Source organism: Bos mutus, chromosome 23 (assembly GCF_027580195.1).
Source record: "Bos mutus isolate GX-2022 chromosome 23, NWIPB_WYAK_1.1, whole genome shotgun sequence".
In the NCBI taxonomy this organism is placed as follows: Eukaryota; Metazoa; Chordata; class Mammalia; order Artiodactyla; family Bovidae; genus Bos; species Bos mutus.
The window spans coordinates 22,688,342-22,699,905 of record NC_091639.1 but is presented as its reverse complement, the minus strand read 5'-3'; the positions used below and the strand labels follow the sequence as shown (position 1 = coordinate 22,699,905).

The 11,564-nt window shown below is 52.9% G+C and overlaps 1 protein-coding gene across 1 annotated transcript; it reads left to right on the top strand.

Annotated features, from left to right (window-relative positions):
- Positions 1–27: 27 nt before the first annotated feature.
- On the top strand, positions 28–11,156 carry GNL1 (G protein nucleolar 1 (putative)). Its single transcript, XM_005906936.3, has 13 exons — positions 28–176; positions 502–1,011; positions 1,430–1,595; positions 1,951–2,087; positions 2,253–2,404; positions 2,521–2,592; positions 3,544–3,751; positions 3,908–4,003; positions 4,400–4,594; positions 6,956–7,134; positions 7,212–7,374; positions 7,614–7,754; positions 8,139–11,156. The coding sequence occupies exons 2-13, from the start codon at positions 939–941 to the stop codon at positions 8,378–8,380; spliced, it is 1,824 nt and encodes a 607-aa protein (XP_005906998.2). The 5' UTR covers positions 28–176; positions 502–938; the 3' UTR covers positions 8,381–11,156.
- The last annotated feature ends 408 nt before the right edge of the window (positions 11,157–11,564 follow it).

Below are 11,564 nucleotides of genomic sequence, written 5' to 3'. Positions count from 1 at the left end.
CGTTGCTATAAACGCTTTGAAAAAGTTGCTAGCTCCTCCCCCTCGCTGAAAAAAAAATAAACAACCGGCTGCTCCTCTCAGTCTGCCATAGAGTCGACAGACTCTCAGGCCAGAAGGCCTGAGAAGAGAAGGCTGTCGCATCCTGAGATCGCCATATCCGGTCCCCGGTTTCTATGGTAACAGCTGCAGGCACAACTCGGTGCCCTATGACCTCCCTCCAAAAATCCTTGCCCCATCTGGGTTTCTCTCCTCGGCGGCGCTTTCATTTATGATCTGTAAGCCTGCTCCTTATCATCGTTCCCACAAGGAATCTGGGTCCCAGCAGGGCGCTGCCCAGGGCTCTCCAGACCGCCACCCGCCCTTCAAGACCTCTGACCCGGCCCCCAGTGTAGTTCAGTAACTCAGCTTCCTTCCCGGGACGCGCAGTCGCGCCTTTCCTCTAAGGCCCAGCTGGAGGATCGGTAAAGAAGCTTATGCGTGTCCACGCCCCTTTCTCCCCAGGTGGTAGGACCCGCCCTCCGCTCCACCGCCCCCTCCAGGTGAGTGGTAGCTTCTCCCCGGCGCGCAAGGTAATGATGACACGCGTCCCCCCTCCTCTGAAGGCGAGTTGGTAGCGTCCGTGACGAAGTTAGCCCGATCCTCCCACGCGCGCCTCCTTCCTCGCCGCCGCAGCGCCCTCTCAGTGCCACTGGCTCTCACGTGCGGGTAGCCTACCCTGCATCATCCTCTCGCCTCGCTCTCACTGGGACGTGGCTGTATTTCCCCGTTGTCTTCCACCCGGGCCGCCCGGGCGCAGCGGCCGGGCCCGCCCGCTGACGTCACCTTCCAGCCCCGCCTCCTCCAGGGTCCCGGGCCCTTGCGGCGGGGGCTGCCCCGGGGGGAGTCAGTTGAGGCGGCGGGAGCTCGGCGGAGGGCGGGCCAGGTGACTGGTCCGGGCCATGCCGAGGAAGAAGCCTTTCAGCGTGAAGCAGAAGAAAAAGCAGTTGCAGGACAAGCGGGAGCGGAAGCGAGGTCAGTGCGGGAGCCGGAGGAGGGGGCGGGGCTCGGACTCCCGCACATCTGGAAGGAGGGGTGTGCCCGCCTCACCTCTGGGAGGCGTGGGAGGGGGTGGCGGCCGCGTGCCGATGCGCGTGGGCGACCGCGGAGGGGATTCCCTCACCCCAGCCCCCTACCTCTGGAAGGGGTGGGGAAGGATGGAGAGTTGGGGGAGGGGAATCCCTCCAGCTCCAACGGGGCGCCATCCCCGCAGATCCCTGGAGGAGGAGTGCCTCCCCCCACGCACATCCGGGAGGGTCCTGGGCAGAGTAGGTGGGAGGGCCGGGTCTCAAAAGAAGTGCGGTAGTGTGGGGAGGAGCCAGGCCGACCGGGGAGGGGGTCTTTTGGCCCCTGAGAACTGGCCAGCACTGGCGTCACCGGCTCCTCCCCGCAGGGCTTCAAGATGGGCTGCGATCCAGTTCCAACAGCCGCAGCGGGAGCCGAGAGCGGCGGGAGGAGCAAACCGACACCTCGGACGGGGAGTCTGTGACCCATCACATCCGCAGGCTCAACCAGCAACCTTCCCAAGGGCTGGGCCCGCGAGGCTATGACCCAAATCGGTGAGAGTGGGCGGGGGGCTCTGGCCCAGGTTTCCCCGCCTACCCGGAAGTCAGAGCGTTGGGGGAAAGCAGGCTGCTGCTGGTGGAGGCTTGAAACTGGAGATGGGGGAGGGCTGGGATACCACGGTTCTCCACGGGCCGCTAGGGCACAAGGGAAGCTTGTGGAGCGGGCCACAATCTTCCCTTCCGCAGAACCTGGAGAGCGTTTGGCTTTTTCTGGACGAAACTTAGGGAAGGCCCGTTGTTGCACGATAGAGATTTGGGGGAGGGCCGACTGAGAAGCGAGACCTGAAGTCTGGAGAAAAGAGTTTGTGGCCAAGGATTGCGATGGATGCTGTGGTCCCTTCCCTGTTAGATACCGGCTGCATTTTGAGCGAGACAGCCGGGAGGAAGTGGAGAGGAGAAAGAGAGCTGCCCGGGAGCAAGTGCTACAGCCCGTCAGTGCTGAGCTGCTGGAGCTGGACATCCGAGAGGTCTACCAGCCCGGCTCTGGTGAGTGAGAGCCCAGCGCCTGGATGCTTGGGACAGGCAGTGGGCTGGGGAAAGGAGTTTGGAAGAGTAAGAGCCGACTGGGAGGAAGAAGGGGTCTGGGAGACATGCACGCTTTAGTCTTGAAACTATCCTGAAACTTATTTGGACTTTTTCTTGATTTTTCAGTCCTGGACTTTCCCCGACGTCCCCCTTGGAGCTATGAGATGTCTAAGGAGCAACTGATGAGCCAGGAGGAACGGAGCTTCCAGGAGTATCTTGGGAAGATTCATGGGGCTTACACCTCTGAGAAACTCAGCTACTTTGAGCACAATCTGGAGGTGAGACTAGAGTGGGGGCAGGAGTGGGGCATAGTCACCCATGGCCAAATTGGTTTGAGTCAGGCAGGAGAGTGACTCTGGGCTCAAGTTCTCTTTCACTGATTTTGTCTTTTCAGACATGGAGGCAGCTGTGGCGAGTGTTAGAGATGTCTGATATTGTTTTGCTGATTACTGATATCCGACATCCAGTGAGTCCTGGGATGAGGGTGGGCAAGGGGCAGGAGGGAGGGAGGTCCTGGTGGGGTAAAGGGCAGAGGCAGTAGTTGGGAGACAGACAGGTAATCCCTTCCTTTCCAGTCTCCTCTACCCTGCTGAAGTCTGCAGTTGGGAACTCGGTTTTTATTCATCAGTGTCAGAGCCTGTCACTCCTCCTCTGGCCAACCACCCCGCCTGTTCTTTAACCCTTTGATGGAAAACTGTTCCTGTTTCCTAGCACACCAGGGCTAATAGGAAGTCTCAGTGTGGAGCTCCAGGGGAGTCTGTGAAGTGGGCTTCCCTGCCATATGAGTCTCTACAGAACTCAGCCTCACTTGGGATGCTAGGGTAGTGGTTAAGGCTCTAGACAAGCTGCTGGACGGCTCTCCTGTGATCTGACTGTGCTGCTTCACTGTTGTTCTCCAGGGGGAGAAAGGGAGGTCTGAAGTCTGTGTGGATATTTAGGTTGGAGATCATTAACATGTACACATACCCCCTACGTAGTCGGAGACATACGTGTGCATTCACACACTCACTTAAACAGCTACGCATGCTCAGTGCAAACCTCATACGTGCATGCCGGCACATAAGCTTGTGTACACATGCAGACAGAAGTGTGTGTAAAACTAGATATTGATTTTTATCCCAGCCCTCATCCCTGTGAGTGATTCTAGCATTTATCCCCCGTTGCTAGGTCCGCTTCCTTGTTTTTAGCTATTTACCATCCCTGATCGGGCCCACAGGGAATGCCCAGAGACACACATACAGGTGATGCTCACCGCTGCTTTGTCTCCCTAGTTCAGTTTGGCTGATCTGTCCTTGTTGCCCCAGAATCTGCTACTACCAGGTTCTTCTCTCCAAGCTGTGCTTGGTGAGTAGGGCGCTGCAGGCAGAGAACTGTGGGTTGACCTTGCATCACTCCCTCCTCTTATATCCTGTTCCAGGTTGTGAATTTCCCACCAGCACTTTACGAGTACGTGACTGGAGAGCTTGGGCTGGCCCTGGTGCTTGTCCTGAACAAGGTGGATCTGGCCCCCCCAGCTCTCGTGGTTGCCTGGAAGCATTATTTCCATCAACACTATCCCCAACTCCACATTGTTCTTTTCACCTCTTTCCCTCGGGATCCCCGCACCCCACAGGACCCTAGCAGCGGTGAGTGGGCAGTGAGGAGGGCAGTGTGGGAGATGTGGCGGGGAGGGGGGCAGGGGACAAAAGGGAGGCCCTGATCTGGGGTCTGAGGGTGGTGGGAGAGAGGGGGTACCTGAGCCCCATGGGGTGAGCTCATGTTTTTGCACCCTCTGATCTCAGTCTTGAAGAAGAGTCGGAGGCGGGGAAGAGGATGGACTCGGGCTCTGGGGCCAGAGCAGCTGCTGAGAGCCTGTGAAGCCATCACTGCTGGGAAAGGTATGTGCCCCTTCGAGGCGAGGCATGGGGGCCAGTGGGGGGGACCCAGGGCCCCAAATCATTTTGCATACCTTCCCTCTAGTATCGACTCAGGCAAGAGGCCACAGGGAAGGCCAAGAGAAGAAGCTGCCTGACTTGGTAGGACAAGAGAGGCAGCCGGGAGGCAGGAGCCCCTGTGGCTGACTGCCTTCAGTCTTGCTGATGCTTTTTAGAGACTCAGAAATGCACCCAATTCCAGGGTGGGGTCAAGTGAAGGCTGGGGATGTTGCTTTTATGCAGCTTGGCTCTGCGAGATCCAGAGGGAGCCATTTACCTCGACTGTGCAGAGCACTGTCTCCGCCATCATGGGCAGCGGCCCTGGGGAGAACTACCTCCTCTTTCTCCTTCCCTGCACAGTGGACCTGAGCAGCTGGCGGGAGAAGATTGCCCGGGATGTGGCCGGGGCCACCTGGGGTAACGGCTCCGGGGAGGAGGAGGAAGAGGAGGACGGGCCCGCCGTCCTGGTGGAGCAGCAGACTGACTCCGCGATGGAGCCGACAGGCCCCGCGCGGGAGCGCTACAAGGACGGGGTGGCGACCATCGGCTGCGTGGGTAAGGAAGTAGCGGCTGCCTAGGAGGCACAGGGTTTCAGTATTTGGGAAATAGAGAAGGTGGTCAGGTCTCTTTAGGCTCCAGGGTCTCTGAGGCCAGAGGAGGCTGTCTGCGGTGGCAGAATGATCACAGGACACCTGAGTTAAGTTTGCCTTCTTAGCTTATTGATCTCGAGCAAGGGATCTACCAACTCTCAGTCTCAGTGACTTTGATTTGAAAAATGAGGACAGTGATGCTCAGTTAAAAGAATGGATGGGAAGAAGCAGGAGAAGAGTATAGAGAGAGCTTAAAAAAGTCTAACAAATAGTGATAATAGTAATAACAATAAATGTTAAAATTGTGTGATGCCTGATGTGAAGTGGTCACTGCTATGTAACTTACATATTAAGTTTTTTAGTTGTAATAATTAGTCCATCATAAATCATAGCAAGAGCTTAGCAAGTATCAGGTTTCTTCTTGGTCTTAACTTTTAGTCTGTTGTAAAGAGAATCTTCTCTTAATTAAGAGCTTTGTCTCTGCTCTCAATGGGGGATAAAGGAATGTAAATGGTAGGGATGGGCAAGACAAAGCAGAGAGTGTGGTCAGAGGAGGTCCCAGTTTAGGGGAGAAATGAGACTTGCTCAGAACAGAGGCAGAGGTGGGGAGACAGGTCAGGATATATTTTGAAGGTAGAAAACACAAGATTGCTGAGGAGTTGCACTTGGGTTGCATAAGAGAAAGCAAAGAATAAAGAAGGACTTACAAAGTTTTATACTGAGCAGCGGGAACACTGAAGAGGAGCAGATTTGGAGGGATTGGGGAAGGGAATCAAATTAAGTTTGAGAGTCTTTTTAAATATCCCAGGTGGAGACGCTGACTAGGCAGTGGGCCAGGAGCTTAGAGGAGAGAACTGGAGATTTGAATTTGAATGAGATTTAATCTTGGGAAGCCAGTAGTGGACATAAATGGTGATTAAAGCCATGGGATGGGATGAGATATGGGAGAGGAGATAGATGGAGAAGAGACTAGGCTAGTATTTAGAGGCTGGGCAAAGCAGAATGAAATCAAGAGTGTTCCAACAGGCAAATGAAGAAAGTTTGGAGAGGAGAGGAGGGCTCAGTCGTGTTGACTGTCTCTGACAGGTCAAGAGCGGTAAGAACAGAGGCTTGCTCAGCAAGTTGGGCAACATGGAGATCAGCGATTTTGTGGGTGGAGAAGAGAAAGCCAGATTAGGGTGGCGGACGAGAGGATGGGGAATGACATGATAATGTTGGATGAGAAAGGAGCTAGACACAACAGCATCCATACTGTACAATCCCATTTGTGAAAGGCTCCAAAGCTGTAGAATTGAACTCCACCAGCCATTCAGGATTCACAGGCCACAGAACTGAAAGGAAAGTGAAGAAGCAGAATTCCGTACCCCTTGGGATCAGGCTCCCATGAGCACAGGGAGAGGGTTATGATCAAGAAGGAACGGATGGGGCCTCTGAGGAAGTGAGTCACTCTGCTCAGGATGACGTGGGGGTTCATCAGGCATGTTTATGTTTTACATGTTTTGTGTGTGTGTTATAATTTATAGTCACAAAGAAGATGGTGTGAAGAAGTGGTGGCAAAAAATAGACAAATCTTTTATTAAGGAGTTTTATTATAAAGGGGAGAGAAGAATGGAGTTGTCAAAGGAGAGTTGTCTCCCCAGCCCCTTTCGAGAGGAAATATAATCAAGGAGCCCATGGCTAGGGAGAGCTAACTGTACTGTTTCATTTTATATAAGGGACCTGAGACTCCCCGGAGTTTGGTACCTGTGGATATACCAGCTGTGCGTGAGTGTGTTGTAAAGAGAGCACAGTCAGCACCAGGGTGCATCTTTGCCTGGCCTCAGTCAGCTGCTGACCGGGCAGAGTTGCATTTTACGAGGCTGGAGTTTTGCCAGATGACTAAGAAGAAGGGGAGAGGCAGGGCCAGGGAGTTGAAGCTCCTTGAAAGGGACTGGCTGTCGCGCTGGACCGTGGAATCTAAGTTGAATAAGAAGGGAGGTGAGAGCATGAGCCCATGTTGGTCAGGGTCAGAGGCTCATTGGAATAGAGGATCCAGAATAAGTGAGCTGGAAAGGTGAGGTGTCGGGCAGAGAGAGAGGTGCTTGTAGGTGGGATTTGGAAGGTGTGAAGTGACAGGCCCAGGGTAAGACCACAGAGCGGGGTGGAGGAAACCTCTGGGAGATCCTGGCACTGGGAGGCCAGAGCCTGGTTTGTAACTTGTGACGTTGTACCGCTTCTGTCCTTCCTTTCTGTGCCTTAGTTTCCCATTCATCTATAGCTACAGCACCATGTCCTACCTGTCACAGAGTAAGGATCTGTCAGTGTTAATTTTCCTTGTCTTCCTTAGGTTTCCCCAATGTGGGCAAGTCCTCGCTGATCAACGGGCTGGTAGGCCGGAAGGTTGTGAGTGTCTCCAGAACTCCGGGCCACACCCGATACTTTCAGACCTACTTTCTCACTCCCTCCGTGAAGCTCTGTGACTGTCCCGGCCTCATATTCCCCTCGCTTCTGCCCAGGCAGTTGCAGGTACGAGGGCAGAGGGCCAGCAGTGGGGAGAAGGCAGGAGATCGAGGCAGGTGCTGAGTGCTCTTACCTCCCCTCAGGTCCTGGCGGGGATCTACCCTATCGCCCAGATCCAGGAGCCGTACACCGCTGTGGGCTACCTGGCCTCCCGCATCCCCGTGCAGGCCCTGCTCCATCTGCGCCACCCAGAGGCCGAGGACCCCTCTGCAGAACACCCCTGGTGTGCCTGGGACATCTGTGAAGGTGGGCTCCACGTGCCTGGCTTTCCTTCCCTGGCCCTATCTCTTCTTCTGTCCTTCCTCAGAGGTCCTGCCATCCTGATGGGGCAGCTGGCTGGTCACCCATAGACCCTGTCTCAGGGCCAGCAAGATCTTGGGCCTGGAATATTCTGGGAGAAACTGGAAGGACTGTATTAGGGGTGTGGGATGATGGTGACTGGGCCCAGTTGATGGTCTTCCATCCCCATCCTTCTCTCCTTCCAGCCTGGGCAGAGAAACGTGGTTACAAGACAGCCAAGGCCGCCCGAAACGATGTGTACAGAGCGGCCAACAGCCTCCTGCGGCTGGCGCTGGATGGCCGCCTCAGCCTGTGTTTTCATCCCCCGGGCTACAATGAGCAGAAAGGTCAGTCAGCCGGTGATCCTCCCCAGCCCCTGCTGTAGGAGAGGCAGAAGGGTGTGGGCTTTGTGGCCACACTGTGTGAGGATTCAGATTCTGCCCCCATCGGCCAGCTCTGTGTGACTAAGTAGGTCTGAGATGACTTTCCAATCTGCAAAACCAGGGTGCTTAGTTGCTCCTGGCAAGGAGGTGGTCAAGATGGGAGTTAATGTGTGCAAAGCTTCTGTTCTGTGCCCAGCACAGGAGAGGGTGAATGAATGAGTGCACAAATGAATGCCAGCAGCTATAAAATGGTTGTCATTCTTAGTCTTTGCCTCTTCCCCATCTTTGCCTGGCGTTAGTTTCTTGCTCAAAACTCTCCACCATTCTTTTTCTGTTTTGGTTCCCCAGGCACCTGGGAGTCCCATCCAGAGACCATGGAGCTGGTGGTTTTGCAGGGCAGGGTGGGGCCAGCGGGTGACGAGGAGGAGGAGGAGGAGGAAGAGCTGAGCAGCTCCTGTGAGGAGGAGGGAGAGGAGGACCGGGATGCGGATGAGGAGGGGGAAGGGGATGAGGACACCCCAACCTCGGCTCCAGGGTCCAGCCTGGCCGCCCGAAACCCTTATGCCCTGCTGGGCGAGGACGAGTGCTGAGTCCCTGCCCTACTCCATCTCCCCACCTCCCCAGTATCTTTGCTTTTGGACTGACCCGGGGGTCTCTCCCGTCTGCCGCCCCAGTTGTGAATAAAGATTGTCTGCTTTGTAGCCCCTTCCCTAGATGGACTGAGGTGAGAGCAGCTCTCAGGCTGACAGCTGTGGGAGGCTGGCTGCTCTTCTCCCTTCTCTTTTCGTGCATTCTCTTTGCAAAAGAAGAGTTCTCTTAGGAGTTAATTCAGTGGGTTCTGAGGCCCAAAACCACTCCCTCTGCTCATGCTCCCACTTGTACCTTAGGAACTGTGTCATCAACATGGTGAGGGGAGGTCATTTCAGGCTTCTGAGGCCTGGTCAAAGTCCAATCCCCTTTGGTCCCTCTGGTGTTGGAACAACCCCTATGCGCCCCCTGCTGTCAGTCCTGGGTTATACCAGGAACTTCTGGGAGAAGCAGCAGTAAGAGATGTCACAGCTGATGTCTCCAAGTGAGATTTTTTAACAGGATTTATTCAAATTCAACAAATATTTATTGAGGTCTAACTGTGTCTAGACTTACGCTAAGCACTGAGCATATAAAGCTGCACAAACAGGCCTGACCTAAATATACAGCCTGGCCATGATCAAGACCTCATTAATCAGGCACCCAACTTTTTGAATTAAGATGGGTGTATAATGTTCTCCAAATCCTTAGGGCTCATACGGTATAATTCTAGAACTTCCTGTTGGTGGAGATACTTAGCTAAGACTTGATGCTTGTGAAAATGTTAATTAAATGTGTACGAGTAGTCTTAATTACTGGCAAATAAGTGGGGTGCACATTTATGATCTGAGCAGAAGAGCCCTGTAAGTGCAGTATTAAGTCTCATTATAGAGCTTTAACACTAAGGGTCTGCTAGATTCAAATGGGAGGACACACACCCAGCCTCCTGAATCCCATTTACCCTGGTTTGGGATGGAGCCAAGGAGACCCAGTGCATGGTCTGGGCTGTCTTATGATATCAGGTGCAATTCAGCAGAGGTCAGCTCTTCTGTGAGTCAGGGCGCTTTAGGCCTTGCTGTACATCCCCCTTGATAAGCAAGCAGCTGGACTCCTAGATTTCATTCTTGGAGAAAAGGAAGAATGAGCTTTGGTTCATTGGCTGCCACAATGTTGTCTGGGTTGGTGGTAGCAAAAAGTGTTATTTGATAGGTTAGCCATCCGGGTAGGGGTGAGGAGAAGAGGGCGTATGATTCCTCTCTCTAAAGCGTTCTGTTCCAGTTCTGGGTCTCAGGCTACTTTTCATTCCAGCAGAGACCCAGTCACCCCAGGAGCAAAAGGGGCTGAGGTGAACTGGCCCATATTTGGGTCATTTCTTCCAGCTCCCTCCTCCTCTGGTGCCAGTGAGGACATAAGCCCTGGAATTTGCATTCCAGCGCAAAGTTTAAATACAGCATGTGAATGTGTGCGAAAGTTGCCCACAATGTGCTGTAAAAGAGAAAAAGTTTCAGTGGAGAGAAAAACCCACCTGTCTCCCATCTTGCACTTTGTACCCTCAGGGCTAGGTCTGTTGACAGAAAAAGGGGGACCCTTACTGAGCATCCTGTGAAGGTTCGTAATGGTCAGGGAAGCTCAGGGGACTTCTCTACTGCTGGAGGTGAGATGGGGACATTGGAATTGTCTCAAAAAGTAGAGAAAAGTGAGAAAAATCAGAATTCTATTTAAGCCCTTGTCTCTGTGCCACTTCTCTTCACTTGTCTTTATCTTGTTCTATCTTATGAGTTTCACCAGGAGCATTTGGGAGGTCTGGGGGTGGAGGTGAAAGCTGAGACCTGATGCTGGAGGGGAAGCCAAGGAAGAGGGTTTTTATGCTGAAGACCTGGATGGAAGCAGTGCTAACATCCCCAAGAGGCTAGAGATGGCAAATGATTCTTCCCAATCAGTACTCTGTAGGAAAGTGACACTGGGAAAAGAACTATCTTAGCAACAAACAGATTTGGGAGGAGAAGGGTAAATAATAACCCAACACCAGTGTCTGAGGTGGAAACTGACTAAAAGGGGACAAAGGAAACCAGGGGTCCAGTTCTGAAATACCCAGGACTCCTGTGCTCACACCCCTCCTGGGACATATCCACTATGGAGACACTTGACTGTGGAGGTCTCAGGCTCTGGGAGTTTGCACAGCTGGCCAGTCTCGTCTCTTGATGGCCAGAAACTAGTACTTCTTATTCATGCTGTAATTCCATCTAGATGTTGAGCAAGTTCTTCTGAGCTTTCCTTTTTCTAGACTGACTTCCAGTCATGGTTCTGGGACAAAGTAGCTGTGTGTGGTCCAGAGTAGATCATTGATACAATCAACAACATTGGTTGAAAACAATGTGTGTCAGGCATGCTGAGTTCTGGGACAAAAACACTGAGTACAGGCATAGACCGTATCCTCCAAGAACAGAACAGCCAGATACTAATGATACTACTCCATGTCACCATGTAAATTATAGAAGAATTGCTGTACGTGAGTATTGAATTGTAACTAAGTAAGGTGTCTAGAACTATAATCACCCCAAGAATCCATTCACCAATTGAACATTTGTCCATTTGTCAACAATTACTATTTGTCAGTCACTGCTAAGTGGTAAGTGATACAGAACTAGTCCTTTGTGGAACTCTCAATTTATTGGAATATGAAAACAATTTAATAATTACCCCAAAAGTGTGATAAGTGCTGTGAGAAGGGTGGTACAGGGTTCTGTGGGGTAGTGGTGGCTTCATGTAGAAGGGTCTTGTGATGTTGCTCAGAAAGAAGTGGAGGACAGAGCTGGAAGCTGTTGATTGTACAGCAAGTTATATAAGACTGGGGAAAAAAAAAATCAGTGGTCTGTGGTAAAGAATTGCTGTGGGAACACCCAACAGGGGCCAGTCTTGGTGAGTCAGAAAAAGTCTAGAGGGACGGAGGTCCAAGCTGAGGCCTGAAAACTGAGCAGGAGTTAGCCAGGCATTGAGAGGGAAAGGGCATTACAGAGGGGAAAGCAAAGGATAGGAACAAGCACGCGACAGATGGAAGACTAACTGGTTCAGCATGGCTGGGGCAGAGGGTGCAAGGGGGGAAAGGTGAAGCTGGAGAGGTAGGCTTGGGTTAGCTCTTCCTGGGCCTCATCAGGGTGCTAAAGATGAAGGCTTTATCCAGAGCGGCACTGAAGAACTTCAAGCCTA